Here is a 27,209-nt window from a genome sequence, read left to right on the forward strand (position 1 = left end):
GCACGAGAGGAGGAGGAGTGGGGGTTCCAGCTCGGCCGCCATCCGCGCCACAGTCACCGACGCCACCGCCTCCAATTTCAATCCGTCCATTCCCGCCGTCGCCTCGAGCCATCGGCCGCTCGTCGCGCTTCCACAGTGAGCCCGACCATCTTGTGTCTCCGCGGCGCTCGTTATTTCTCGACGATTTAACTCCTAAGCGCGATATTTTTGACGAGCAAAGTTTCCTCTCCGGTGCGTGATCGACCTCCCCACCCCGCCTCCCTCAGCTTTGCAAAACGGCGTTGCGCGCAATTAAAACCGCGCGTTCTTGACGCCGATGATACTGAAGCTGCTCTTCTGCTGTTGCTGCTGCTTGTTTAAAGGACCCCAGCATGAACAAGCTGTACATAGGGCGCCTTGCCGAGGGCACACAGGCGGCTGATCTCGAGAGGGTGTTCACGGAGGCGGGCGTCCCGCCGCGGGGCCGCTTCGTGCTGAGACGGGGCTTCGCCTTCGTGGACTGCGCGGACGAGAGGGCCGCGCAGAAGGCCATCGACCTGCTCTCCGGTGCGGCCACACGTACCCCATCACCCACCACCATCACCACCCTCCCCACGCGGGCCACACGCAGAGACCTCTCGCGTCCCGTGCGGCCCGAACACCTCCAAAGTCTCGCGTGGTGGTGGTGGTTTTGTTGCCGTCTCGGCCCCGCCGGTGATGTCGTGGTTATTTATGTTTGTAGCTACTCCCACCAAACCCATCTCGCTCTCTCCCCATCCCCCTCTCTCCGCACCGCACGCTGGCCCCAGTAAACTCGAGCGTTTAACAAGTTACGAACTCTCGTTCAGCCAGTCGGGCCCATAAGCATGTCCCCCCACCGCCCGCCTTATTCGTCGATTCTCTCATCCCATCAGTAATAAACTACTTTGTTAATCTCGACGGCCATCCATACAGCAGGAACGGCAACGTTTCAATCCGTGTGGGGGTGGCGGAGATCCATAATTAATTCGTGTGCCATGTATCCAGCCACTCGTCCATAACCCCGTGCTTCCATCCGGTTTAGACTCTTATCCGAAACGTCTAACCCAATTCATTCACTCCATACAATAACATCCATCAACTGGGCAAACCAACTCGTTCAAACATCCCCCCAAAAATTGCCACATTCGTCAATATACACATCCAATCCGCTAGTCCCATTCAATTAACCCTTGTCCATTCATCCAACTCGATATTCATCGAAACATTTCTCATCCGTCTCTATCCATCCATCTGCCAGCTAAGAAGGGCTCCTTTAATAATTGTGTAATCACGCACGCAAGTACACTACTGGTGGTAAATCTCGCAATCTATGTTGGCCCATCGCATTACTACAATTAGCGCGGTTGACATACATACACACTCCCATTGTATTGTAAAAGACAAACGAGTATTATCTTGAAACTACACTGAACACGCAGAGTCTTTCTGGCTTTTTGAAACCAAGTTTGAATGAAGTTAGATTTTATTAAAAGTCTTTACAAGCTACTTCCAGGATGATTCTGGTAGTGTTCCTGTCGTGTAGCAGGCAAACATTCTATGATGTCACTAGTGGCATCAAACTGAGTAAAAGTCGATGTATAGCCTGTTTAACACGTAGAAGGCTTTCGCGACCAATATCCATAATATAGATTTTTTTTGGGTTAGATCGCGTAAATATATAAATGTGCCGTTAAACCCGCCACCACCCGACACAGCCAACTATCTCGTTGGGTGGTGGCGGGTTTAACAGCACATTTACATGATCTAACCCAAAAACCTCTCATCGATTTATAGTACAGGGTATGGTTTACCGTTAATGAAGCTTAAAACTTGTGACAGTTTTGGACACTGGTTAGTTGGGCATCCTTGAGTACTGTATATACATTATTTGGTTTTCCTCTTTAGTAACTTTACAGTGCACATCTTCATGATACATTGTGGGTAATACAGTTAAAGCAACATACATGGATCTGTGTTTTCGTTAACACCTTGTGATGGTTTCTTTGTGGCTGGGTGACTTTGTGATCAATTGCTGCAGGTGGGGTTAGGTGGGGAGGGGTCAATACAATCTGTACCACGAGGAATTTAAAAGTGGTTTTCCTATTGATTTAATTTTCAACCTTACCACAGGAAGATGGAATTTCCACCACTGGCTGAGGGTTGCAAAACAGGTGGTGAGCATCACTTCTTCGTGCTCCTTTCAGCAGGATACCCACTTAGATTGTTTTGGGTGGGTGTTTCATTGGCTTTTAAAAACAGTCATAAGGTCACCTTGTGGTTCAGGGGTCAAAGCACTGAGTTAACATTGTGGAGAGATCCTGAGCTTGAATATGGGTCTCAGCTTCTTGTAACTGAACCGGGTTATTTTAGCAAGTTGTTCTCAGCCAGGTTGCCATTGATAACATTAGACTTTATTTTCTTAAATTTCAACTGAGCATTTAATTATCCATAAGACTGCCGTTTAATAGTAGGATGTGTATAAAAGTGAGATCTCAGAAGTAATTTTATTATCTGATTACACATGGAGTGGTGCACTGAGAGTTCAAAATGGATTTTTCATTGTTTTCAAGTGTGATGGATGATTGGGTTTTTGTTTTGAAAATCTGCCAATACATTATTCTTGATTTAAGCAAGGTAGTGCAATGATAAAAAACACATCCATCACTTTAACGTGGATCAACGTTCTGTGCAGTCGGAAGAAATGTTTTTTTGGTGTAAATGTAGCCAGATGTGGCGGTGTGTTGTACACCTATAATCCAACCCTTTGTTTCGTGGATCTTGCAGAGGTGTCTGCTGTTGTAAGGCCATCAACCTGTTGAGGTGGCCGAGGGATGGCAGTAGAGCCAAGCGTATTTGTGACACATCTGAGCACTTTTGAGTGCTGCTATTCCTGATATGCGTGGGTTTCCTCTGGTTAAAAATATACTTAGCAGAGCTCTAATGTTAAACTTGTGAATGCTGAATTTAACCCATCAGCTGATTTCAGTTGGTCTTGGTGCAGTGAAATTGAATGGTACATTTGTTTAAAAGGTGACTTGCTATTGTTTTAATGGATTTTTTTTTCGTCTCGTTTTTATTTTATTAAACTTTTCCACATTTTTACCTGTGTTTAATTTCATCGTGAAAAGGAATTTAATTCACTTTTGATTTTTAATTTGTGGAGTACTACTTAGCAGGTCAATTGTTTTATGATTTAGTTAATTGAAATTATAATTCAAATATTTTTCACTTAAGTTCCCTATATCTCTTATGCTGTAATTATAACCATATAAATGTAGCTCATTTTATTGCTACTGGTATTTGAGTTCTCTCAGCTTTTTGTAGAATTTTTTTGGTTTAAAATGCTTCATGCAATGCAAGATTTCTAACTTCACTTTTTTTAAAATGAACTATTATGGGCCTGTTCTGATTCTTGAATACTTTGCTTTGGGGTTCGATTTTATTGGTTTGAGGCTGCATTTGCGTGTTTTGCACAGCGCCTTGTGATCTTTCAGGCAAAAGCGGCTTGAAGTGTAAATGATTTATATCAATGCCACATTGTTATTGTGCAATTTATGTTTACACATTTAATCATAACGAATTTAACTTTTGACTTGTGCATTTGGTATTTATTTTTGTCACATACAGCATTTAATAATTTTTATTTAGTTTTAGGCATTATTTGATATAATCAAAGAAATACTCTTTTTCTCTATACCCGTTCACTGCGTTGGTAGTTCTATTCCGTAATTGCAAACAACATTAAAACATTTTCTCGTTTACACCATTTTGTGAAGTGGCCTTGGGATGAAAGGAGATGTACCTTTGCCTTTTTCATTTTCACGTGTTTTTGAGAATTATATATATTTAGGACATTTACTCTGTTAAGGTCCCACTTAAACGTCAATGACAATACAAGTGTGTACCATTTCAAATCTAGACTACATATGTGTTCATGCGTATATGACCAAATCGCCCTGAATGCAGCAATTCTTGTCAGGTTTTGGAACTTTTGTATGGTGGAGCCTTTTTAGCAAATGAATGAGAGGGCTGCATGGTACTCATTATAGGATTGGACTGCAAGGTGGCCAGGACATGGTGGTACAGCAATGGATTAATTCAACCTATCTGTGCAGAGCTTTCAGTGTTAGCTTGTTGCACGTGGAGGTTTTGCAGGTGCTCCGATGTTTTCCCATATGCCAAAACGCATTAAAGGAAGTTGCCAAACATCCCACATTGCAGGACCATCTTGAAAAATGTCTTTGAGTGTGACTGTCCTGGGTAAAAAAAAACAGAATTCAGTATGTGCACACGCAATGGCAGAGAACGACGTTTCATCCCAGTTTTATGTAGAACGCATGTGCAAATGCGTTGTTTGGTTGTTTCGTGCTTAAAAATCCTTATTCCCATCGCTGTTAAGGAAAGTAAGAAACATAGCTGGATGTTATTATATAGCTCATGTGCTGGTATTTGGAGCGAGGGATTTTTTTTTTAATTAGTTCTGGAGTCGAGGGGCACACCGCAAAGTACACTGCGTGTACAATAGCCGGCGCAGCTGCTTGCGAGCGCGTGCAAGCATGCGCATGACATTTTTCCAGTTAGCGCAAGGCTTCTGTGTACAAAGTCCGGGGCAGGCCTCAGAAACGGATGAACGTGGCATTTTGGTTTTTTTCGCTGTACTGTAAGGTCTTTCTATAAAACATGGCCACGTGACGGTTTTCCCTTTTTTTGTTTGTTTAACGTCCTATGGGCTTTGCAGCCGACTAAATACCGCTGTGTTTGTCATGTTATGCGCAGACACTTGCAAAATCAATGCCACGCATTATCGAAGAAAGTTTATGACAATGCATAGTAAACGGTTGAAAGTGGGTTTTGGGTTTATTTTTTTCTCTTCCTCCACCACCTCCCACCCCTCTAGCAATTGGGTAAACACATGCCACGTTGGCCAGTGATCAAACAAAAAGTGACCGCTTTTAAAAAAAACATCTCCCCTTGCCCTGTTGCTTGCCCCCCCCCCCCAGAGCAGCAAAGTGTGGCGGTGAGCGCGGGTTGTGCGTGCATCGCTCCAAACACTAAATTGGAAGAGAGGTGTAAATGGAAGAAGGCATTTGCACTTGTAAAATATGAACGCTTGTGTTTTTGTCGGGGTATCCTTTGACGTTGTGTGTTGTGAAAATTAAGCCAAATGGCTTTAGTTATAAAAGTGGAAATAAACGGTGGAAATAACTTTATTCATTGCTGCATATTCTGTTGCAATTTAACACCAAGTTTCCTGCCAGTTGTAATTGAATAATTAAGGTCATTATCTTTTCTGTTTTCTAGGAAAGGCAGAGATTCAGGGGAGTACTATTGAAATCGAGCATTCCGTGCCAAGGTGGCAGAGGTAACCGGTGTTCTTGCATGTGCTTGCAGAGTTGCATTTCACGAATCACAGTCCATAATGTAATAAATTAATTAAATGGCTGTTATTTTATACTGCATTGCTTGTTAATTTATCGTGGACCGGGAGCATAGTGGTTTGTGTTTGAGGGGAAAAGCAGCTGTGTAAGAAATGATTTTCATATTCCTTTGGTGATCTTTATTAAAGTGAATACATTACATAATACTGCTCGGTCTACTGTACTTTCAAATCGCATTACACTTAAATGCTGCTCAGAGTCATCAAATCAACTTACCATTTTTCAAAACTGTTTGTATTAGAAAATAAAAAATATATACACGTTGTAAGTATCAAGCCTGTTAACATCGGACACGTGCACGTGTTTTGCTTCCCATTTTAGATATCGTAAAATACAAGTGCGTGACATTCCGTCGAGCCTGCAGTGGGAGGTGAGTGATGCTGAAGGCGCGTCCGCGTGCGCTCGCAGCGGTATTCGTGCTCGAGCTGTAAGGGGGTCCGCCAAAACTCGCCACACAAGCTTTTTAACTTGGCATCGTTCCATGCGCCCAGCCGCGCGCGCGGCTTTGTCGTCGACCGGCTGTCTACGGCGGCGTGCGTGTCTTGTGTGTTCTGTCGGCCCAAGTGCGCCTTGGCCCGGGCTGCATGGTGATGTCACCGTCACTGGCATATGGTGGCATTTGTTGTTCTCTCGTGGGGGGGGGTAGTGGTTCGCGTACTACGCTATGACAATTACAACCAGAGTTCAATTTCCAGCCATGGCTAACATCAGTGGTGAATATCTGAATCCGTCATGATAATAAACTCATGTTTACAAAGCTCCTTTCAAATTGTTAATTTCTCACGCTGTACATCAGAGGTAAAACAGTGATAATGCAATAAAACCAAAGATAAAATTAAAATATAAACAAAGGCAACTGATTATCTGTGGAACCTAGGGAAGCCACGATAAAAACTGGTAAAAATAATGTCACGATCTCCATAAAATATAATCAATCATTCTCAAACCTCCCCTAGGTCTATTCAGCCTTTCATGAATACTTAGTTTGGTGTGTAAATATCAGCACTGGGGAGACGAAGGTGGCTAGGCATGGTGCTGGCAACACCTCCACCTAGTTGCTCCCATCCTAGTGCTTTCTCCAACAACTCTGCTATATGGGGATTCTTTATCGTCTCTGTTTGGCATGCAGGAGCTGTTGAGCATTCTGGCCGAGTGTGGCAGCGTGGAGAGCTGCAATCGCGGTGAGTCCCCACCGCCCCTGCAGATTGACACATCCACGCGCATCTGATGATTCGCCTATTCTGTCGGATTTGATGAGATTTCAATATGGAGTCGCAATTTCTTTGAACAGTTGGATATTTTTTGTCTCATTTGTGCCGTCTCATTTGTCAATTGGCGATCGTGTTCTTGTGTTCGTTTTCTTCGCACGACGTTTCATTCGTACACATTGTGCGTAGTTTGTAAAAATCAAATGGGCAGACGCATAATTTGGCGCATTTATATTTAGCATGTGAACGGAATGTGCAGTGTGGTGTAATGCAATGATTGTGGCGCGTCGGCTTTTGACATTACAAAAACAAATTGGAAGATTTATTGACGTAGTCTCTACTTCTACTTTTAGTTTAAAATAGCTGAACTTTGGATAGCTGACGCTTGGATGGAATGAGGATCTTAAAAGTAGGGGTGTAGCGATTTAATTGATTAATATTAATTCTTCAGCTTGTGATACATCGAATCATATTTTTGAAGTGATCATTTTTAAGCTAAAAACTTAACTTTTTATTTTACCGGATATGGCCCACTGAGATTTATATTTCATAAGCGACCTGGCTACAAATGTGCAAATTTATAGCAGTCAAATACTCTAAACGCATGCTGATTCTAAATGTGGAGGGATTACCCGGAGAACTTAGATACAAATCCACGGGGAAAGACATGCACAGTCCAAATATACAGGCATAAGCGTCGGGATCGAACCCACAACCTCCTGTATACCAGGCGATGTAGTTAACATCTCGCCACCACGGGTTTCGATTCGTACATGTATGTGACAGTTGCATGCGACTCCTACAGCTGTTATATATACTCTATCATTCACTGATTTATAAAACAAAAATAATCAGTTGCTTTTAGGTATCCTAAGACATTGTGATAACTCATGTATTTGATTGTTCATGCTGGCATCATGGGAAAGCTTTACACATTTTTGATCGTTATTGGATGGTCTCCGCACAGATTTTCACACGTTGAAATAAGTAATGCATTATTTTTACGCATTTAATTCACTTTCCTCAGCCCACTTTCTGGACCGTGAGGATTTTTAGGGTTTTCAAGATATTCCAGGGCACCCTTTAATTACGACTGTTTGCAAAATTGCTTGGGGATGGCCTTTCCATCTTTTCTCAAATTCTCTTGAAAAGTGTTTGAAGTATTACACCACTATGCTGATTTTATGCCTATGTAAATGCTGTTTCTGACACATTCCTGTCTTACACTGTGTAGTATTTTTAGGTTTAACAAAACATGCGGCCATTTAATAAAATTATAATGAACCCCAATTGTGTCTTGCAGTAAATTCTGAAGGATCCTCCACAGTGGTGAACGTTGTTTTTTCAACCAAGGAACAAGCGGAGATGTAAGCCTTCACACTCGTTGAGGTTTTTGTTTTCAAGGTAATGGTTTAACTTGTGAAAAAAAAGTGTGGATTAGGAGGCATGTGAAAAACACCGATCGGTACCATTTCATTAAATCAATCGTGCATTTCACTATTTACAATTATTTCAAATGACATGCTGAAAAAACACACATTTTGCACATTTGAGAATCATTACGGTCAGAGTAAGTAAAATAATGAAGTGTATTTTAAACTTGAATTGGAAGCCCAAAATGTAGCAATGTTTTTAAACCTTAAAGTAAGGTAGTGCATTTATTTTTACCTTGCTATCGGTTGCAAATAGTCGTGGTGATAATTATGTTTAGAAAGTGGCGAATAGGACATTTCAATTAAAAGTTATTAGGATACTGACTAATCAGTTCCCTCGTTCTGTCACATGACCTGGGTTGTGGCACTTTTCGGTGAGATCTACTTGACATACTTTGGCATGCTGGTAGATGCGCATTGGTGAAGGCTTGAGCGCATAGATGGAGCATGATACATTACAACAATCGATTTGCTGCACTGCCCTTTGTAAACTTAGCCCCATTGCATGGAACTGTAGTGGAGTAGCAAGTGTTGTCACCGACATCATGTGACTTTAGACTTGGGAGTCGTCTCAAGCCCTACAATGGCGTGTGATCCCGTGAACATCTTGGATATTGAACATCTTCTAGGCCTTCCCTTAGGTGTACTCGGCCTTCAACGAGTACCTGCTGCATTGTGGAAAGATCGGCACAAGGGGGAGACGAGGCGACCGGGCGTGGTGCTGGCTACAACACCACTTTCTTGTGCTCTGCACTCCTTGATAGGTGCTCGCTTCCGGCTCTTGCCGTGACGGTCTGGGAGGCTCTGCGGGTGGAACATCGTTGTCTTATCTACGCGTGTGTGTTGTGCACAGTGCCCTGGACATGCTGAATAACAAGGAGGTGAGCAGCCGGCAGCTGAAGGCGTCGTACATTCCGGACGAGGACGTGCCAAACCAGAGCCCTCGCGAGGCGGGTGACAGCCGTACGATGCGGAACCCCAAGAGGGGGGGGGGGCTACTTCCCCAGACAGGATGCGCCCAGGCAAGGGTAAAGATGACCATCACAGCTGTCCACTTCACAGAAGTCCCCAAGTTGAGCTGCTGTTACGTTATTAAAATTAGAACGATGACTTGAGGTTAACAGGGAAGCTCAAGGTCAGAGCACGGAGCCAAACATTGCTGAGATCCTGGGTTCAAAACCCGGATTTATTTTCTGTTGCTTGTTTTTGTCGCATTTAAATTGGTGCTATACGTCAAGCAGACCTGGTTGCAATTATAATTATGATTTCAACATCGTTAGCTGACATCACAATTGCATTATGATGGTAATTAATTGCATATTGCAGTTACAATTGTAACTGGTCTGGTGTTATTTCAGGAGTTGGACATTTTTCGTTTGGAACCCTTGCATCTACAAGTACATTGCCATGTTTTACAACGGGCCCTAGCAGACGACATCACTGTCAGAATGGCCGCAAATGTCGCTACTAATTTTCAAGTCCCCTCGTTAGGCCTCTTAATCCACACTTGGCAAACGCCTTTAAATATCCCTTTTAAAGAGTGGTGCACGCCAATCAAACACATTTTTAATTCTCAGAGCTCGTATAAGCTCATTGAATGATAAACAAACAATGATACAATTGTTTTTTTTCGTGAGGTCTTTGGTCACCACTGAAGATGCAAAGCGATTTTTTTCGTGGCTAAAATCCAGATAGCTCCATCTCGGCGGTGCCAATTCAATGCTCTTGACTGAGCCACCCAGTAAATTATTATGGAAACAATTTGACGCTGTTTTCTAACAAGGCTGTACTCTTTTCTGTGAATTCAGCTTGCTTCTTATGATGCCGATTGTACAGTAATTGTCAAACACGCAACGTGCTCAACAGCAAAAAACAAAATGTTGACACCTGTAATGCCGTTTAAAATAGAGTTTCACATCGACTTTGGATGCTTGTGCATGTGTTTGAACATAGTGGCCCTGTGGCGTATATGTTGTCATACTGTGCTGCTTGTCATGAATGCCCACATTAGCCAGAACAGATTAAGTGTGGGTGCTTTGTATTGTGGGTGATATATTGATGGGCATTTGTGCCCATCTTACAAGCAATTATCCTTGCAATCACATATATTGTACCCGAGTCTGGCTGTTAATGTCTATAATAACCCCTTTTGCAGTTTTCTGTGTGAAGTAATAATACTAATAGTTAATGTACAGCAATATTAATGAACTGCTTAGCAGTGATGAAGTTGGGTTTCCTAACTGGGACAATGTACATGTATAGCCAAACATTTTGGCAATTTCCTGCTGGATGAGGGCTCCCCTACCACCCCTTGTCCTTTGTGGATGTTAGTTGACCATGCGTTACGCTGATCGGTATGGGTTGGTAAAGCGAGTAGCAGAGACGTGGAAGCATAACAATATGGGACAGCTATGGATTTTGCCAAGCTGCTAAAATACGTAAAAAACGTATTTGTTAAAGTCGAGTTTGCATATCATTACAGGCTTGCACGTAATGTTGATAGCTATTTTAATTACAGTAAAACCTTGGATTGCGAGTAACTTGGTCTGCGTGTGTTTTGTAAGACGAGCAAAAATTTACTAAATATTAATTTCATAAACAAGCGCGGTACGTGTATACGCTTTGTCTGCCGAGCATCACGTGATCACAACTGATATACGAGTGCTTTGATATTCGAGTGCTTTGGATTACAAACACGTTTCCGGAACGAATTATGCTCGCAATCCAAGGTTTTTACTGTACCTGTTCAGCTGGATAACGCGAAACGATGCCTTTTTTATAAGGAGCGTGTGTTTTCTGCCAGCAGACCGGACATTCCCGTGCGCATTTTGGTTCCTGCCCAGTTTCTGGGAGCCGTTTTTGGGAAGGAAGGTGCCACCATCAAGAAAATCACGCAGGAGTCGCGCTCAAAGTTTGTACCTTCGTCTAAAGTTTTACCCGCCCTTCCTGCTGCTCTTGGCACATTCCGTCTAGTGTTTTGTAATCCCATGGTGTTCTGTGCTGCTAAACATGGATTTAAAGACACATTGGACATTAACCTTCCCCGGCACATGAATTTGTGTAGTTTAATAAGAGTGCATATTTTCCAAAGTCGCTCGTTACAATGGAGACTTTTCTCCCCGGTCTCTCTCGCCTGGTGAAATAGTTTGACGTTTAAAATAAATGAATGAAAGCTTTTGTAATTAAGATTATAATTTATCCAGCAGAGCCTCACTTAGTCTCAACAGTATATTTTAGGAGACTCCTACATTTGGCAGTTTGGGCATTTCTATTTAAAGGAGCTCTTGGATGCAGGATAACAAAAAAAGTGCAATACATAAGGGGCTGACACTCAATTGCCACACAGATGGGTTCACAAACCAATTTACTGTACTCCCGTCTGGCCAACCTGCAATCCAACAGGTTGGGGTGCATTTCAAAATGTGTGCGATTCATCTCACCCCCTCTCTCAAGCGCTGGATTGCAAGTGTGTGCCACTGCAGCTGGCTCACTGGCTGTAGAATCAATCGCTTGCTGTTAGAGCAATTTAAACTTGGCGTGGTTTGAGTGCAATAGGTTTAACCCAGGGCTTCCCAAATCCCCAGTCTTTGTAAGCCAATGGTACCTTTTTCAGGATTGATTACATTTTCTGTAAAATTCGGAAAAAAATTTTTACACAATGCATCTGTTTCTTGGGGGTTGGTGAACACACATACCTTGTGACAGATCACTGATTGAAATTGCTGCAAAGATCTTGTGTGTGTCCAGTTTTAAATAAAATTACGTCCGTTAAATCACTATCTAAATTTCAGCCAGCAATTTTGTCCTATGTGCAGCATGTACAAGTTTGTATTTCAATGGAATATTGATGAATGTGGAAAGGTTTACGAGGACTAGGAATTTGAAAAGCCGCCGTTTAACCCATTACTTCTCAGGATGGTGCCACGTCACGGTGCGCAACGTTGTAAACCGCCGACCGACGCCAATGTGTGTGCGCCGCGCGTGTTCGAATGAGACAGAATCGACGTGCAGCGCAAGGAGTGGAGCGGCTCGGCGGAGAAGGTGGTCACCATCCACTCGAGCGAGGAGGGCTCCATCGAGGCGTGCCGCCTCATCCTGGACATCGTTCGCGACGAGGCCAAGAGCACCAACTTGTACGACTCGCTCGCGTTAAATTCGTATGGTTAGCATCCATCTCTGCTTTACCGCATGGATAAAAGGGGGTATCTGGCATGGATAAAAATAATAACCACATCCACCCCTTCTGATTCCACACCAAATCAGATGAGAGCAGTTTACATGTATAACCGTGATTTTTTATGTATTTACATATACAGCAGTTTTTTCAACGCAATGCCATCGTGGGGGTAGATGTGGAACGATAGAAGCATAATACAGTAATGGGTATTGTTGCATTGCTTCTGCTACGCACCCTGCAGCCCCGAAGCTATGATTGTTGGCCACCTATCCAAGTACTATGCAAGCTGTATCCTGCTTAGTTTTGAGATATTATGAGATTGTGTGCATTCCATATGATTTGGTCATCGGTGTGTCCTGTGCATGTAAACATTAACGCTTATTTGTACGTGTATCACAGTTCCGGAGAGATCCCTCTTAAGCTGTTGGTTCACAATGACTTTGTGGGTCGCATCATCGGCCGGGAGGGCCGCAACCTGAAACGGATCGAGCAGGAGTCTGGAACGAAGATCACCATCTCCCGGTGAGATGGCAAACCTGAGGGATGGATTGGCTCAAGCATATATGGCTTGTATGCACAGAGTTCGATATTGAAATTCAGTGAAGAGAAAGCAGCATTATCCATGATAGTCTACAAGGTAAGAAAAGGGTCCCTGATTTTGATAATGATTTTAAAAACTTTGACCTTTTTGACCTAAGCCAACAAAAGCGATTTAAAACTTTCACCCTGCTAATTTTCTGGGGTTTTAGAAATTTCAGAATTGTATTCCTATTTGCTCTTTTTTTAGGTTCGGAAACCAGTTTGTGAAGTGAAGTCGGTTATCATCCATTCCTTTGTTTTTTCCGAAGCCCATTTGCTTTGCGGCAGACAGGAGTGTGTGAAGCCAGACACTTGTGGGGGGTGGAAATTAGCCATGCGATATCAGACCTGATCTATTTTATACATTATTGCATCAATGTGTGTTTGAGAAATGGGATTATTCTGACTGCTCGTTCAGCTTTAGTCCTGTTCAATTCGGTTGGTTAAACGCAAGCAGATTTCTCTGTAAAACCCTCCAATCTTTGGCCGACATCAAGTCGCATAAAACCGGTTTCTTCTGTCGTCATAACACGTTGACGCCTTGTTTTGCACTGGACGCAATGGCGCCATTGGTTGTCGCAAAAGCGCGTAACGTTGCCTTTCTCCTCACAGTCTGCAAGATCTGTCCATGTACAACCCTGAGCGGACCATCTCTCTGGACGGGAGCACGGAGCAGTGCATGAAGGCCGAAGCAGAAATCGTGAAGCAGGTCTGGGAGATGTGCGACCGGGACGCCGAGTCGGCTCAAGTGAGTAACGAGGTACAGGAATTGGTTTCCCCTCCTCCTGCGGTTTCTTACGAGTTGCGTGCCAAAGCTCGCGTGCAGACACCGCCGGTGCTGGGCTGGAACGCATCCACCAAGTTCAAAATTGTACCCTAAAGTTAAGTCGTAAAGTAGTAGCCGCCGCTCCAAATTCATAGTTCAATTATTGACTGTCGTGTGACGAACGTTACTTTTTGGCAGGGTTCGGTTGGAAAGTGCTACCTCTATTGTGTGGATCAAAGGTAATTTGGTCTTCTTTGAGCCATTTTCTAACACATGGTGTTGCTCTGCACGAGTTCTGAATGGATGTTCTATCTCTTGTGACATGGTGCCGATAGGACAATTAAAATATAAGTTTGATCAGAGGAAAAAATGGTTTATTTGAATTGGTACATTGATACTGATGTAGGGGCATCAGTATCAATGTAGATCCAGTTATTCTCATCAATATTGACTGTTTATCCATGTGTTAAGGTATGGAGATATGGACAATAGAATACATTAGCTGGTACTTCCAGGTTACTTCTATTAAAATCGCAAAGTCTTAGAAAATAGTAAGGATCAACACATCGTAGGATTTGTGCACACTGATTTGGTGGCATGGATAATAAGTAATGAGTACTAGATAAATGGATCAGAGGAGTTTCACTATATACACAGCACATTAAATAGAGATTGCTGTGCTGCAGCTGTCTGTCCAGTTATGTATTGCATTACAGATATGTATGACTGCTATGTGTGTGTACGTGCGTATGTGTGTATATAATTAAAATTGTTATATTTTAATTGTGTCGCAGATGGAGGCCAACTTCATTCCGGGTATGAACCTGGGCATGGTGGGGCTGTTTCCGCCTAGTGGCAGCATGCCCAACACCCCCAGGGTAAGCGTCTGCTAACTGCTGTATAGCAAAACCTCTACCGTGTCGTCTGCCTCCTCGGTTACAAACACATGCATCACACGCACATGCGCACATGCATACAGCCGTATAATTATTTACAGCCCTTTTGTCAATCCACTGCTGGATAAAAGGCTTCATCAACTCGTATTGGTCTTGGGGCTGTTTGACCATACTTCACCACGTCGGGTATTGCAAATCGTTAAAGGACCGGTTCAGATCTAATTCAGATATCACTCGCTAAATTATATTAATCGTGGTCAGTAGTCAAACTCAGGACACCAGGTTCACAGTGCAGTGTGCTCTCCAGTGTGCTACTACTCCATTCCAGAATGCTACTACTCCATTCAAGAATGCTAATTCTTGTCCTCTTTTTTTGAATACAAGATAGTGAAATATATTTAGACGAATTAACATTTCTTGACTTTGCAGTGTCATTTAAGTACGAATTCTAAGGGGCGGACAGGCTGATTGGGAAGGTTTAACAATTTGCATATAAAATGTATTCTCTCTAAATGCATCTAAGCATGTAGATTGAGATGTATCCAGGTGATATGCATATTGTACACAGGCTAATGAAGTCAACAACACGGTAGAAGGTAGATTGAACAAGGAAGAAAAGACAGCACAAATGAGACAATAACGATTGTTTCAATCGAAATGCAACCCAAGATCGTGACTCCACGGAACAGGCGGGGGGATGTGACTCGTAACATGCCTGGTGACGACAGTTATTTTAACACCAAGACCACAATGAATGTTTTTCTTATACGTTGTGGTAAATGTCGGATGCCCGCGTACACACGCACGTGGAGAGAATGAGCATGTTCTTTGCACCGTGAAAATCGTGAGTCCGAAACAAAGAAATCCCCGCGTTCTCGCTCGCTCTTAGACGGAGCACGAATGGCCGTTTAAACTAGAAAGCACGAACAGCTGCAGGCAATGTGGCACAGCAGAAAAAACTTGCAACAGCTGTGGTCGGTCTCACTCGGGCTCCAGCTGCCTGGCGTGCTTTTTGAGCAGCATGCCGTGAAAATTCTGCGCGCGTTGCATGTGCCCTGGGTGTTGTGTAATGTGCATGGGTGGCCTTGCACGCGTTCATGTGTGCACTGCCTTGCAAATCCCAGCGAGTCGCTTTGTGGTTTCAGAGCTATGCGCGTTGGTGCTCGATGGCAGGTACCTCCTTGTGTTTCGATTTCACCTGAACCATAAGAGTTACCCGGTGTTATGTAGTCGGCAACAATGCTGGTAGATTGTGTCTGCCGCGTTGGCCTAAATATGCACTCGCCAACGGCGGTTTTTTCAGTTGTCCAACCAGACCATGGAGATTTGGGGGGGGGGGGGCAAGGGCTGTGAGGTGGCCAGCAAGTAAGTGGCAGTCTAGCAAGTGGGTTTGTGAACCGATTTTTTCAGACATTTGAGTGTTTAGACGCATTTGGGTGTTAAACACTCAAATGCGCATTGGTCCTCTCTGGGAGTTGAAATTTCTTCTTGTATTTAGAACGCACTTCCATTAATTTGGCCAAACATCCCAATGCAGAAATCTCATGATGTTCTTGACAGTGCACAGTAATATCACCAACCTGCATTGACCAGCGTGGTGAAGTTGGTCCGATAACCCGCGCAACTGACAACAGCATCGGCAGGCCTTCCAGCATGTGGATTGACAAAGGGCTGAATTTTTGTATTATAAATAAATGACATTAGCATACATTAGTTGCATGACGATGATGAAACTGGCGATTACTTTTTGTGGAAAAACACATTTTAAGTCGAGTGAAGTTGATTTTTTTTTTACCCGTGAGAACTTGAGAGACGAGGATGAATCTAATTTGCAAAAGTGACTTGGGTCACCAAAATGACAAACGTAAAACTTGATAAAGTAAAGCAATGAAGCGAGTAGAAATTAAGAGCAAAATAAAGTTTCGTGTGATTTAAGTCTTAAACATTGCACACACATTAATAAATGTTAATTCACACATTCCGTGCAGCAAGTTGGCTCTTTTGCACATTACTTGTAATTAAACGGTGCAATAATAATTAAATTACAAAAACAGTAAGATAAATGGAGTGACTTGTACTAATATGTGAATACAGGGATCTATTGGTTGAGTTTTAGAGCTGGCCAGGATTTGGCAAGGACATTGCTCACTTTTCACCCAAGGCATCTTGAGAGCACACACTTTAAACATTTCTTATCACTATAACAAACAATTACAGATATAAAAAAAACGCACAATTAAAAAATAATTTACAAATATACAATTCACAAGAATAAAAAAATATGTCTTTCCAAGAACAACATCTTTAGCAATGATCCTCATACTGTTTGGGACACTTCCAATCTCAAAGCAGACGATTTAAAACACCAGTATAGCAAATGCACGTGTGCATGTTTCTGTTTTGCACGTGCGCGTGTTGGTGCATGCAGGGCGAACAGGAGACCGTGTTCCTGCTTATCCCGGCACAGGCGGTGGGCACCATGATTGGGCGGCAGGGCCAGCACATCCAGCAGCTGGCGCGCTTCGCCGGCGCCAACATCAAGGTGCGGTCGCCGGCGTTGTGGTTTCGTAGCACAGGATGACTCGGCCCTGATGTTCAGCGGGCCACAATAAAGTTGTGATGTGGCTGGCAGGCCACGTGACATCAAAGGGTCACAATTACAGATGTTGTGATGTCGCGTCATTTCGCGGTGTCTGTACACGTGACCAATCTTTTGAATCTTTTCTCCAGGTGGTTTTCTGTTATCTTTCTTTCAGCTAGTTATTGGTTATGTATGTATGTTGAATGTCTTCCCGCACCGTATGCAGCCAACCGTGCTAATCGGAGTTGCGGGGAAAAGACAATAAACTAAACACAAAAGCAGTGAGAAAGAAATCAGTTTTCATTGTCTTGAGATTGTGTACAGCTCCCCTCTCCAGCTTTTGTGTATCTTGCTTTCATATCGGCAATATGTATATATTTGCCTTGGCCAGACATATTTCTGTATGAGCTACTACCAGTTAGAGTATTTGGCTGCTATAAATTTCCACATGATAAGCTACTTCGTTGAACTGTCATTTGTGACCAGGTCGCTTCTGAAAAAGAGCTAATAGTTTGGTGGGTTTAACCTGGTAAGTAAAATTTTAAAAATCTTTCTAAAATAGTATTGCACTGATTTGTAGAGCTGTGTTGTCATCCTCAGATCGCCCCGGCCGAAACTCCAGAGAGCAAGGAGAGGATGGTCATCATCACAGGCCATGCCGAGGCTCAGTTCAAGGTGGGTTTTGAGCCGAGCATAAAAATAAATATCTCGTGCCTATAGCAGGATTGAAATTTCACAACAATTCACATGTTATATTCACGTCTTATTCAATACTTCGTTTGCTCTTGGAATTTGCCATGGACCCCCGTAAGACTGTTTTTTTATGTGCACATTATTGTTGACGTTCTGGATGCTATATCATGCACGTTCATCAGCACAGAAGCCAGCCTTGAATACATGAAACGTTTTTTTTTTATGGGGACCCACTAATGCTGTAACCATTTGAGGCTTTTGGCTCTCTGCTGTCGCCCTTTGATAATAACCACCGGACCCCACATAGTGAACTTCTGCTACAAACAGAAAGTAACAAGCAGTGCTGGTACAAACCTGTGGTTCAGCACCGTGGAGGCCAAGGGTTCGTCGACCATGCAGATTTGTGAAATTTCCAGACCTTGCTGGACTGCCAGAGATGGAATTGTCGAAGTGGGTTGGTGAAACCCATCTGTGCGGACCTTGGAGAAATATCCCCTCCTTTGAATGCCCAGATTTCTTCAGGACTTCTCTTTTTAAATCCTTTATATTAAGTTCGCTTGCTTGCTTACGACCGTACAAATCTTTAGGTCGTTTTTTAACCCACTTCCCGTGATCCAATCGAGCTGACATTTTGCACACAGACTCGTTGTGCGTGACAGTGTATTTTGGTGAAAACATTTTTTTCCAAAATTTTACACCTTTTAGGAAAAAAAAATTATATTTAATTACCAATTGCTTAATGGTGGCAGACAATCATCTGACCCATAGGTGGCAGCCATCTCAAGCCAGAGGACGAGAGGACTCTAGCCGCCTGTTTCAAAGACCAATATGGGCTGGGTTGTGGCCCATTGAACACGCATATAAAGGATTTATAGTGAAAAACTTTTTTTACGGGTTAATTTTTTTCCCACAATGAAGCAAAGCAATCTCGGGTGGAATTGGCCAAACGTACCCCGATGAGCGCAGGATCCTCTTTGAAAATAAGTCCTGACTCTGTGAGGTTCCTCTCCTGGGCGAATAGTCATCCTGGACAGGCGAGTGAGTGACACGACGATTATTGCCGCCGTCGTCATTATTAACGACGCTCTTGCTGTCCATCACTTGCGCAGGCTCAGGGCAGGATCTTCCGGAAGCTGAAGGAGGAGAACTTCGTGCCCCCACGAGAGGAAGTGAGGCTGGAGGTGCGCATCAAGGTGCCGACGGCAGCAGCCGGGCGAGTCATCGGCCGAGGAGGGCGCACGGTGAGCTGGGGGGCAGGGAGTGGGGCACGTAGCATTTGGGGAGGTGGCACGGGGGGGGGGGGGGCACATCCGACGCCGCTGGTGTGGTCAGGGCGGCGAGGTGGACGGCGAGGTTCACACCTCAGTTTTCACCAATGGGCCTCATTGGGTTGTCATTCCATTCGTCTTCATGTCCTCGTCCCCTTCTAGTTTTCTCGATTTGTTTGCCTGTTCCCCGGTCTCCTCCCCTTAATGAATGCAGAGTGTGCGTTTTAATGCTTGTCCCCCTCGTTGACGGCACAGGTGACCGAGCTGCAGAACCTGACGTGTGCCGAGGTGTTGGTGCCGCGAGACCAGACCCCGGATGAAGACGACTACATCTTCGTCAAGATTGTCGGGCACTTCTTCGCCAGCCAGGTGCGATGGCATCAGCTGTATGTCCACACTATTTGTGGCATCGTCGTGAGATTTTTGTTATGCGGTGACCGGCAAGGTGGAGCGCGTTGACTGCTTAAACGTAAATGCCATATATCTCAATACAACGCAGCCACCATTCGTAAAGACATGCACAGACCCACTAGCTGAGAAGGACATTTAATGTATGCCTTTGTATGAGAGCTGATGTTTATCGTGCGAATTGAATGGTCTTTTTTAATCGTGCAAATGGAATGTGTTCTCTCTAGATGGCCCAGAGGAAGATCCGTGAGATCGTGGCTCGGCTGAAACAGAGGCCCAGTCCTCTTCGGCAAGGCAAGCAGCAGCAGCAGGAGCAAGATTAAAACCGGGGCCATGTCAGGAAGGGTGAGGAGTGGGGTTGAGAGTGGGAAGGGGGGGGGAGGTTTTTCAGTGAGCAGAACCACAGGGATGGTTGGTTGGATTGTGGAGGCAGTCTTGTCAGCGAGCCCTATGATTCTCACCCACTCACACAACCACCTGTTTTCTGTATTCATACCTGGGTGGATGAAAGTGCCTTTTCATATTCCTCTCTTACTGATGTTAGAGAGATCCTCTCCCTGTTCCAAAACCTCTGACTCTCTCGGCTCCTTTGCTCCCCACAAAAAAATGCATATCCCTTCTTCGGGATTAGTAATTGTTTTCATTTATTTTATTTGTATTGTATTCCTCTAACAAAAAAAGGAGAAAAAAAAGTGAATCCTCGGACCAGCGTGGCTCAGCCAGGAGTCGCCATGTGGCTTGAAGTTTGTTTCTAGGAACACCGAGCATGTTTACTGTGCTTTCTTCTCTCTCAAGTGTCTCCCACTGGGTTAGATATCTCCAGCGCAAAGAGTGTTTTACCGAAAGCTCTCAAATAGTCTGCTCCCAACCACAGAGGCCAAAAAAACACTACGTGTTCCGAACAGTCTCTGCTACTTTCGTACACACTGTTGCCAAACGCTGGAAGAGGGTGCTGGGGGGCTAGGGCGCACTTTGCTCACGCAGCTCTCTCACCGCAGCTTCGTGTGCCCCCCCCCTCCCCCCCCCCCTTGTCAGTGCGTCCTTCCTTCCTCACCGCTGTGTTGACCAAACGCAGCAGTTTCAGTCTGCGTGACAACGGTTCGACGTCAATTGTTGGCCGTGTTTGGTCCGTGTCATTTATTGAAACCAAAAAAAAGTATGCCGTTGGTCAGCGTCTAGAAAAGACATTTAAAAAACATTTCCACAGTACAAGGCAATAAAATAGTAGGAATTTTATTGTTGCTTTTGAGATTGCTTTTTTTGTAATTGACACGAGTTGGTATATTTTTTTAATGCACAAACTGTGCTGAAAGGCAATTTGTAAACTAGCAAATTGGAACGTGTAACACTAAAGCAGGTGATTTTCGTTATGATTTTCTAGACGCTGGCCCACACTCTGTGTGCGCGCGTACGTGCGTGCACTTCTGTCTTCCTTCCAAGACTGTGACTTAGCAGCAGCAGCTACCTCATTCACTGGTACCTCATAACGTCTCATTGGAAACTGGGATTCTGTAAAACTCCATGGGGGCACGTGTTGCCCAGGCAGCTCACAGCCCGCTCGGGACGAGTCTGTGCGTTTTTTTTTCCCTTCCCCTGTTGCAGTCAAAACAAGAAACCTCTAAAAAAGAACACCTCAAACCGGGAAACCTCAACAATATCCGCCCCCTTTATAATGGCATCGCAAGTTTATCACCAAGTTCACATTAACCATGCTCTCACTGGCTTTGCAGAGAACTTCAAATCGTATGCTGCGCCCACTCTCCCCTTTTTGTAGCGAACGACGACGCGTGTCTGCGTACGGTTTAAAGCGTCATCTCAAAATCCTGTATTTTGTTGCCGCAAGAAATTAATCTGGCAGCTGTTGCGCCACAACTGTTTACTACTACACGCAGTAGCGTATCTGCTCGGGGATGGGGTGGCGCGTGTGACGGAGGTGATGCACGGTTAATATGAAGTTGAGTTAGTGAAGCGCTGTGTTTTTCATGGTGGCTGATGTTACGGCATTGGGAGCAGAAAGAACGGAATTTGTTTTGGTGCTGTTTTTCCCTAAAAGGCGCACTGCTTAAAATATCGCTCGAATGTGCGTCGACTTGACGGTAAATGCTCGTTTTGAAGGCACTTATTATTTTTACCCTTGGTTATTGTTTTTTTTAATTGTTGGTATTGTTTCTATTATTATTTTACAGTTAATGGTAATTGCTGCATTGTATGAAATGGTGCTAATGGTGGAAGCTGCACGTGTAAGTTGTAGCGTAGTTTTGAACTTCGAAAGGGCCTACATTGACACCGCACTGGAGGCGCCGACTATTCCTAATTTCTTTTGGATAATTGATACACACAAATTTACAGTAAACACCTTCAACGTGACACAACTGAAATGTTGGTGAATTAGATTTTTTGTTTTCATCAAAAAGTATATGCAAATGAAAAAAAATACATGAAAATGCATTGTACGGTAACCAAGCGGCCTTAAATCCTTAAAAGAAACCTTGAAATCATTCCAGCAGGTTAAGTGGCGCGGATGAATTTTTCTTCAGGCATGTCCAGTGGCCAATGCCAGCCAGCGGCGTGGCTGCGTGCAACCCGGTCTTGGAACAAACCGTGTGGAATGAACAAATGAATTGTAAGAATATAGCACAGGTTCGTTTTAGCCGCCGGTGACCCCCCCCCTCCCCCAATCCTGGTGGATGAGCGTGGCGTTGAAAATTATTCCCTGCGGAGTGTTTTGGCAGAGTCTCGTCACAGAGCAACGCGTTATGTGCAAACATTGTCCTTTGCATCCATTGTGTGGCTTCTCAAAATATCCGTATCTCTCGGTTCCACTTGGACTCGCTAACACCACCCAAGTGTTCTCAACAAACTTGTCTTCTCCCGGTCACATTCACGAGTCTGGCTACAGTGGTGTGCCTTTCGGTATGCAAGAGAAGCCCCCCACCCCCCCTGATTGCACCGTTGCTTTGACTTGGGCTGAAGCCAAGGGACTGGGTTGTGGGATTTTGCGAGCTCCGTTGGGAATTCTTTTTTTGACGATGGAACCGTGGGGAAAGTGGGTTTTGCGGTCGCCGAGGCTCCCATCCAAGACCAGGGTCGCGTTTGGAAAATTTTCAGGCAGCCAGCCACCTCGTATGCCAATTTGGTTACATGGCTGTATTCAAGATTGAATAAACATTTTCTTGGACACTTCTGGTTTACTTGAGCATTTTGTTCCAGTACGCGTTTGCTGTAATCGACAGAAGTGGTGGTGGTGTTGGTGTAATGTGCTTTGTAGCTGGTGAGTTGGTGTTATTTAAAGTATGGTCATAAAGCAGACACACCGATTCAAAAACATAATTACATCTCCATAACTGTTAAGAAACAGTAACATTCCAGATAGTTTACTCTGATCCTAAATGCATGCTTATTGTGTAATGAGTGCATAAAGCATACGATTCTACAAATTACTAAGCTTTGTGTTCTGCAACCTTTTAAACAACCAACTCACACTTTAAACATTGCATGAATGTCCTCCCCTAACTAGTTAACCAAAGATCACTGGCGTTTGGAAAAGGTTATTTGATTATTTTCCACTATCAAAGCAGTGTCACGGGATAAATGAGCGCTTCGTCCGTACCGGCTTAATACGTTTGACCCAGGGTGGTAGAACTGGTCCGGACAGGTTTGCCACTGATTCAATTATCAGCCAACTATTGTCAGAGGTGTCTATCAGGCCTGATTAAGCCAAGTGGGGGGTGTAGTTAAAATCCACAGTTGGAAACAGGTGACCCATATTTCACAATGAGACCGATGAGCCAATGGCAAAAACCGGGCGGGGGGCTTTAATATAAAAGGCTGAGCCGGTACGGCGAATTCGTGGGACGCGGAGGCGTTCCAATTGCAAAAGAGTGCTGTAACAGGATATAATGAATCCGCGACAGAATTAATACAATGTTCCTGCCGAGGGAAGCCAAACCACATCGATGGGCGGGGCTAGCAGCTACATTTTTCACCATATCGATCGAACTTTGGATCGGCCAAAATTGGTCGAATCCCGTTGTGTGCGTACAGCGCGCGCACGCGAAGTCGTCCAGCTTGGCGCCCTCTTACACGCGCAGAGTGTCGACCGGGGTCTTGTTTTGATTCGTCTTCTTCTTCTTGTCAAGGACAGCTCTCAAGCCTTTCCATCAGAATGTCAACATCGCAGGCGCTGTTCTATTATCGCGCTTGTATTGTGCGCTGCCGTGGGTCTTGTGAACTTTAAACTTTGCACAGGTAATTAATTCGTTAATAATTGTCTTCTTCTAGATTTGAAGTTTTGTAACTGCAAGGATTCATACTCCTTGGTTTTTTTCGGGAAAGTCACGGAAGCTTGTGTTGCCTCCGAAATGACGTGATTTAATTTAGTTGTTTTTCATTTCTTTACTTTTTTACCTACGTGACTTTACCGAAAAAAACAAAGAGTAATTATCTTCTTGCGTGTGGAAATATGTCGAGGTCTGCTAGCCACGAGAAGGCTTCAGCTGAGAGTTGGTGTAGTGAGTGCTATTCCCCAGTGAATGAGCGCAGGCTTCAGTGGATCACTCTACGGTACATCGCTACATGGCTACACTTGCACTGCGGTGGCTTGTCTTTAACTTTCCATTCATGAAGGAGGTGTGTGCATCGGCCTGTTGATGTTCTGACGTGGTCGCTGGTTACACGACTGGTGTCTTCGAGGAAAGTCAAAGCCAGAAGGTCGCGATGTTTAGGTCTCGAATGAGGAGGTGTTTATTCTGGACGTTCACGTTGTTCCACTTTGAGTCATCCGCATTCTTCCGGATCTGGGTGAGATTCTAGGATGGCGACAGCGCGGTCCAGGATCAGGACTTGATGAATGGGTTGATGGTTCAAGTTCAAGTTCATTAGGTATAGCCCTGTGAGCCATTCGGCTCTTGAATCGGGTGCTACGTACGGTGCAACAGAAGTTCAACATACACACAATTTGGCAGTTTGGCAAACGGATGACTGAATCCATCTCCTCTGGTTTTCTCCGGATTCTCCAGTTTCCTCCCCGCAAGGCCCACGACGAAATACTCTGTTGTTTCGTTCGTGAGTTTATTCCGATCATGCTATCGATGTCACGCGATGGAGTGTCCGATCGGAAATTTCAACCGAGCAGTGGTGTATAACGCCGACGACGACGATAATTCGTAATGCTACCCACGACATCTGTTCACCAGAGACACCAGCATCGAGGGAGTGAATTACATGCGAGTGCCTGACATCGTGGGACTTTTCAGCTCCTTCTCCAGCTACCAGGAGATGAAGAAGCGCCACCCCGAGTGCGCGAGAGCCTTCGACGAGATGATAGCGCAGAGGTGAGCAGACACGGGGAGTTCCGCGGGGATTGGTAGGGCAGGCGTCCGACCCCAGCGCTTTGGAAACAAGGGTTGACAGATCACGTCCTCCCAAACCCTGTGGTCTGCAAGGTGGCCAGTATGTTCTAGATTGAAAACTAATTTCTCTAGAACTGCTTTTTGTGTTTAGTTTGTTGTCCCCCCCCCCGCACCACCGATTAGCACGGTTGGCTACGTACGGTGCAACAGAAGTTCAACATACACACAATTTGGCAGTTCGGCAAACGGATGACTGAATCCATCTCCTCAGGTTTTCTCCGGATTCTCCAGTTTCCTCCCCACAATGCCCACGACGAAATACGCTGTGGTTTCGTTCGTGAGTTTATTCCGATCATGCTATCGATGTCACGCGATGGACTTTCCGATCGGAAATTTCAACCGAGCAGTTCATCACCCCCCCCCCCCCCCCATGTCAGAGAAAGGGCCACGGAAGCAGATTTTACAGAACTACTTCCGAGATCCCTTCCAGCGACCCTTTTGTTATCTACGTAGTAGGTTGCTCACCTTCCCACATGCCCTCCTACAAGAATACATATTTGTTACATGGCAATACGTGTTTACTTTTGCCCTTTAGAGATGGCGTTTCTTTAGAAAATTTAGTGAGAAATCTAAATTTCACGCGATGGTTGTTTTGAGCAGGCGTTGGTGATTGGGCGCAGGCGATCAACTCGCGACATTTTGAAAACCCGGTTTAATCACAACTCAGTCTATGCGAGTCTGTAGGTAGCTGTTTAAGTCTGCAGGTCTCTACGTAAGCCACTGATCACTGGGTTGAGACCATACGTTTGGTATACAAGACAACTGGGTTAGTCACTGGTGGCTGAAACCTGGGGTCAGTTCCCTGACCCGTAAGTCGACTGGTCACCTCTGGTGCTGTCCGTTGTGCTTGCGTCTTTGTGTGCATTATACGCCATCCCAGTCAGTCAACCCATGGCACCTGGGTCTCTGTCCCGTGATTTCTTGCCAGCGGGCGTTCGACACTTCACGTGGCCTTAAAGTGCACCTGGCCTGGCACAAGCGCCGTGGTGACGTTACCGCAACTTAATGGCAAATGGCGGTTGTAGTTGTTGCATATACGTTCGCGATTTTATGGGGGTTTTCTGAGGCCTGCGGTAGCAAAGTCGAGTGTGCACAGCCCATTGAACCTTGCTACCCGAGTTCAATTCCCAGTTATGGCGAACATCAGCAGTGAGTGGTGATATCTGAATCGGTCCTGGACCTCCACTAGGTCGACTCAGACCTGAAACGAGCAACTAGTGTGGTTGTGTATCACCCCTTTGTGCGCCACGCCGGTCTTAATGGGTGTTTCGTGAGCAGCGCTCGTCCAGAAAGTCTGCCAACAGGCTCTACGGGGGCACCTTTTTGTGTTGAAACCCTGCAGGATACACGAGGCCCTGGGAGAGGCACCGAGGGACACGGTCCTGGGGCTGAGGTCGTCATTCTTCCTCTTGCTCGCTACCAAGGGGCCAGCGGCATGACCTACTCCACTGTCACACTCCTCACCCGCTACGCTCACCCACACTCACCCACACTCGCCAATAAGCTCACCCACACATACACACTCATATCCAAGCTAACCAATACACTGACCCCCACGCTCACCCACACGCACTAATCTCCATGATCATCTACACATGCTCAACAACAACAAAGACCGCCATTTGTCACTAAGTGGTGGTGACGTCACCACGGCGCTCGTGCCAGGCCAGGTGCACTCCGAGGCCACGTGAAGTGTTTAAGGCTCGCTGACAGGAGGTCACGGGACAGACCCAGGTGCCATGAGTTGATTGACTGAGATGACTGGCAGATAGCACCACCTGTGCCCCCTACTATGCAAAAACACACACTCATCCACTCCACTCTCACAAATACAAAGATATATCCTGTAACAGACTGTTGGGGCAAGTGCTGTTAGCGAGCACCTATGAAGGCCGGTGCGGCACACGAGGGGGTGGGTGGTCAGCACCAAGCCCGGCCGCATTTGTCTCCCTAGTGGCTATGTTTACACATCGCACCAGATATTCATTTGAGGCTGAGTCGACTTGGGGGAGGCCCAGGACCGGTTCACATAATCGTCACTGCTGTTTGCCGTGAGCGGGAATCGAACTCGGGTCGCCAAGTTCGTAGCGCAGCGTAGCACTAACCGCTACACTACCGCTCCCCACTCACACTGTCACTCACCTCTCACTCACAATCTCACACACTCTCACACTCTCACTCACAATCTCACACACTCTCACACTCTCACTCACAATCTCACACACTCTCACACTCACACACTCTCACTCACAATCTCACACCACAATGCAGTACGCTGTGGTAGGGGTTGTCCATAAATTACGTCACGCACCTGGGGGAGGGGGGGTCAGACATTTGTGACGATGTGTGAC

The 27,209-nt window shown here is 45.0% G+C and overlaps 1 protein-coding gene across 1 annotated transcript; it reads left to right on the top strand.

Moving 5' to 3' along the window:
• The first annotated feature begins 14 nt into the window (after positions 1 to 14).
• LOC144934568 (insulin-like growth factor 2 mRNA-binding protein 1) lies at positions 15 to 22,645 on the top strand. The gene is given in 18 exon segments (XM_078860502.1): positions 15 to 135; positions 363 to 546; positions 5,302 to 5,362; positions 5,760 to 5,808; positions 6,568 to 6,619; positions 7,950 to 8,013; positions 8,933 to 9,065; positions 9,067 to 9,107; positions 10,886 to 10,990; positions 12,078 to 12,212; positions 12,656 to 12,778; positions 13,448 to 13,595; positions 14,396 to 14,479; positions 16,926 to 17,039; positions 17,679 to 17,753; positions 18,881 to 19,012; positions 19,295 to 19,408; positions 19,675 to 22,645. Coding segments are annotated over 17 exon segments (1,701 nt in total). The 5' UTR covers positions 15 to 135; positions 363 to 371; the 3' UTR covers positions 19,771 to 22,645.
• The last annotated feature ends 4,564 nt before the right edge of the window (positions 22,646 to 27,209 follow it).

This window comes from Lampetra fluviatilis, chromosome 10 (assembly GCF_964198595.1).
Source record: "Lampetra fluviatilis chromosome 10, kcLamFluv1.1, whole genome shotgun sequence".
In the NCBI taxonomy this organism is placed as follows: Eukaryota; Metazoa; Chordata; class Hyperoartia; order Petromyzontiformes; family Petromyzontidae; genus Lampetra; species Lampetra fluviatilis.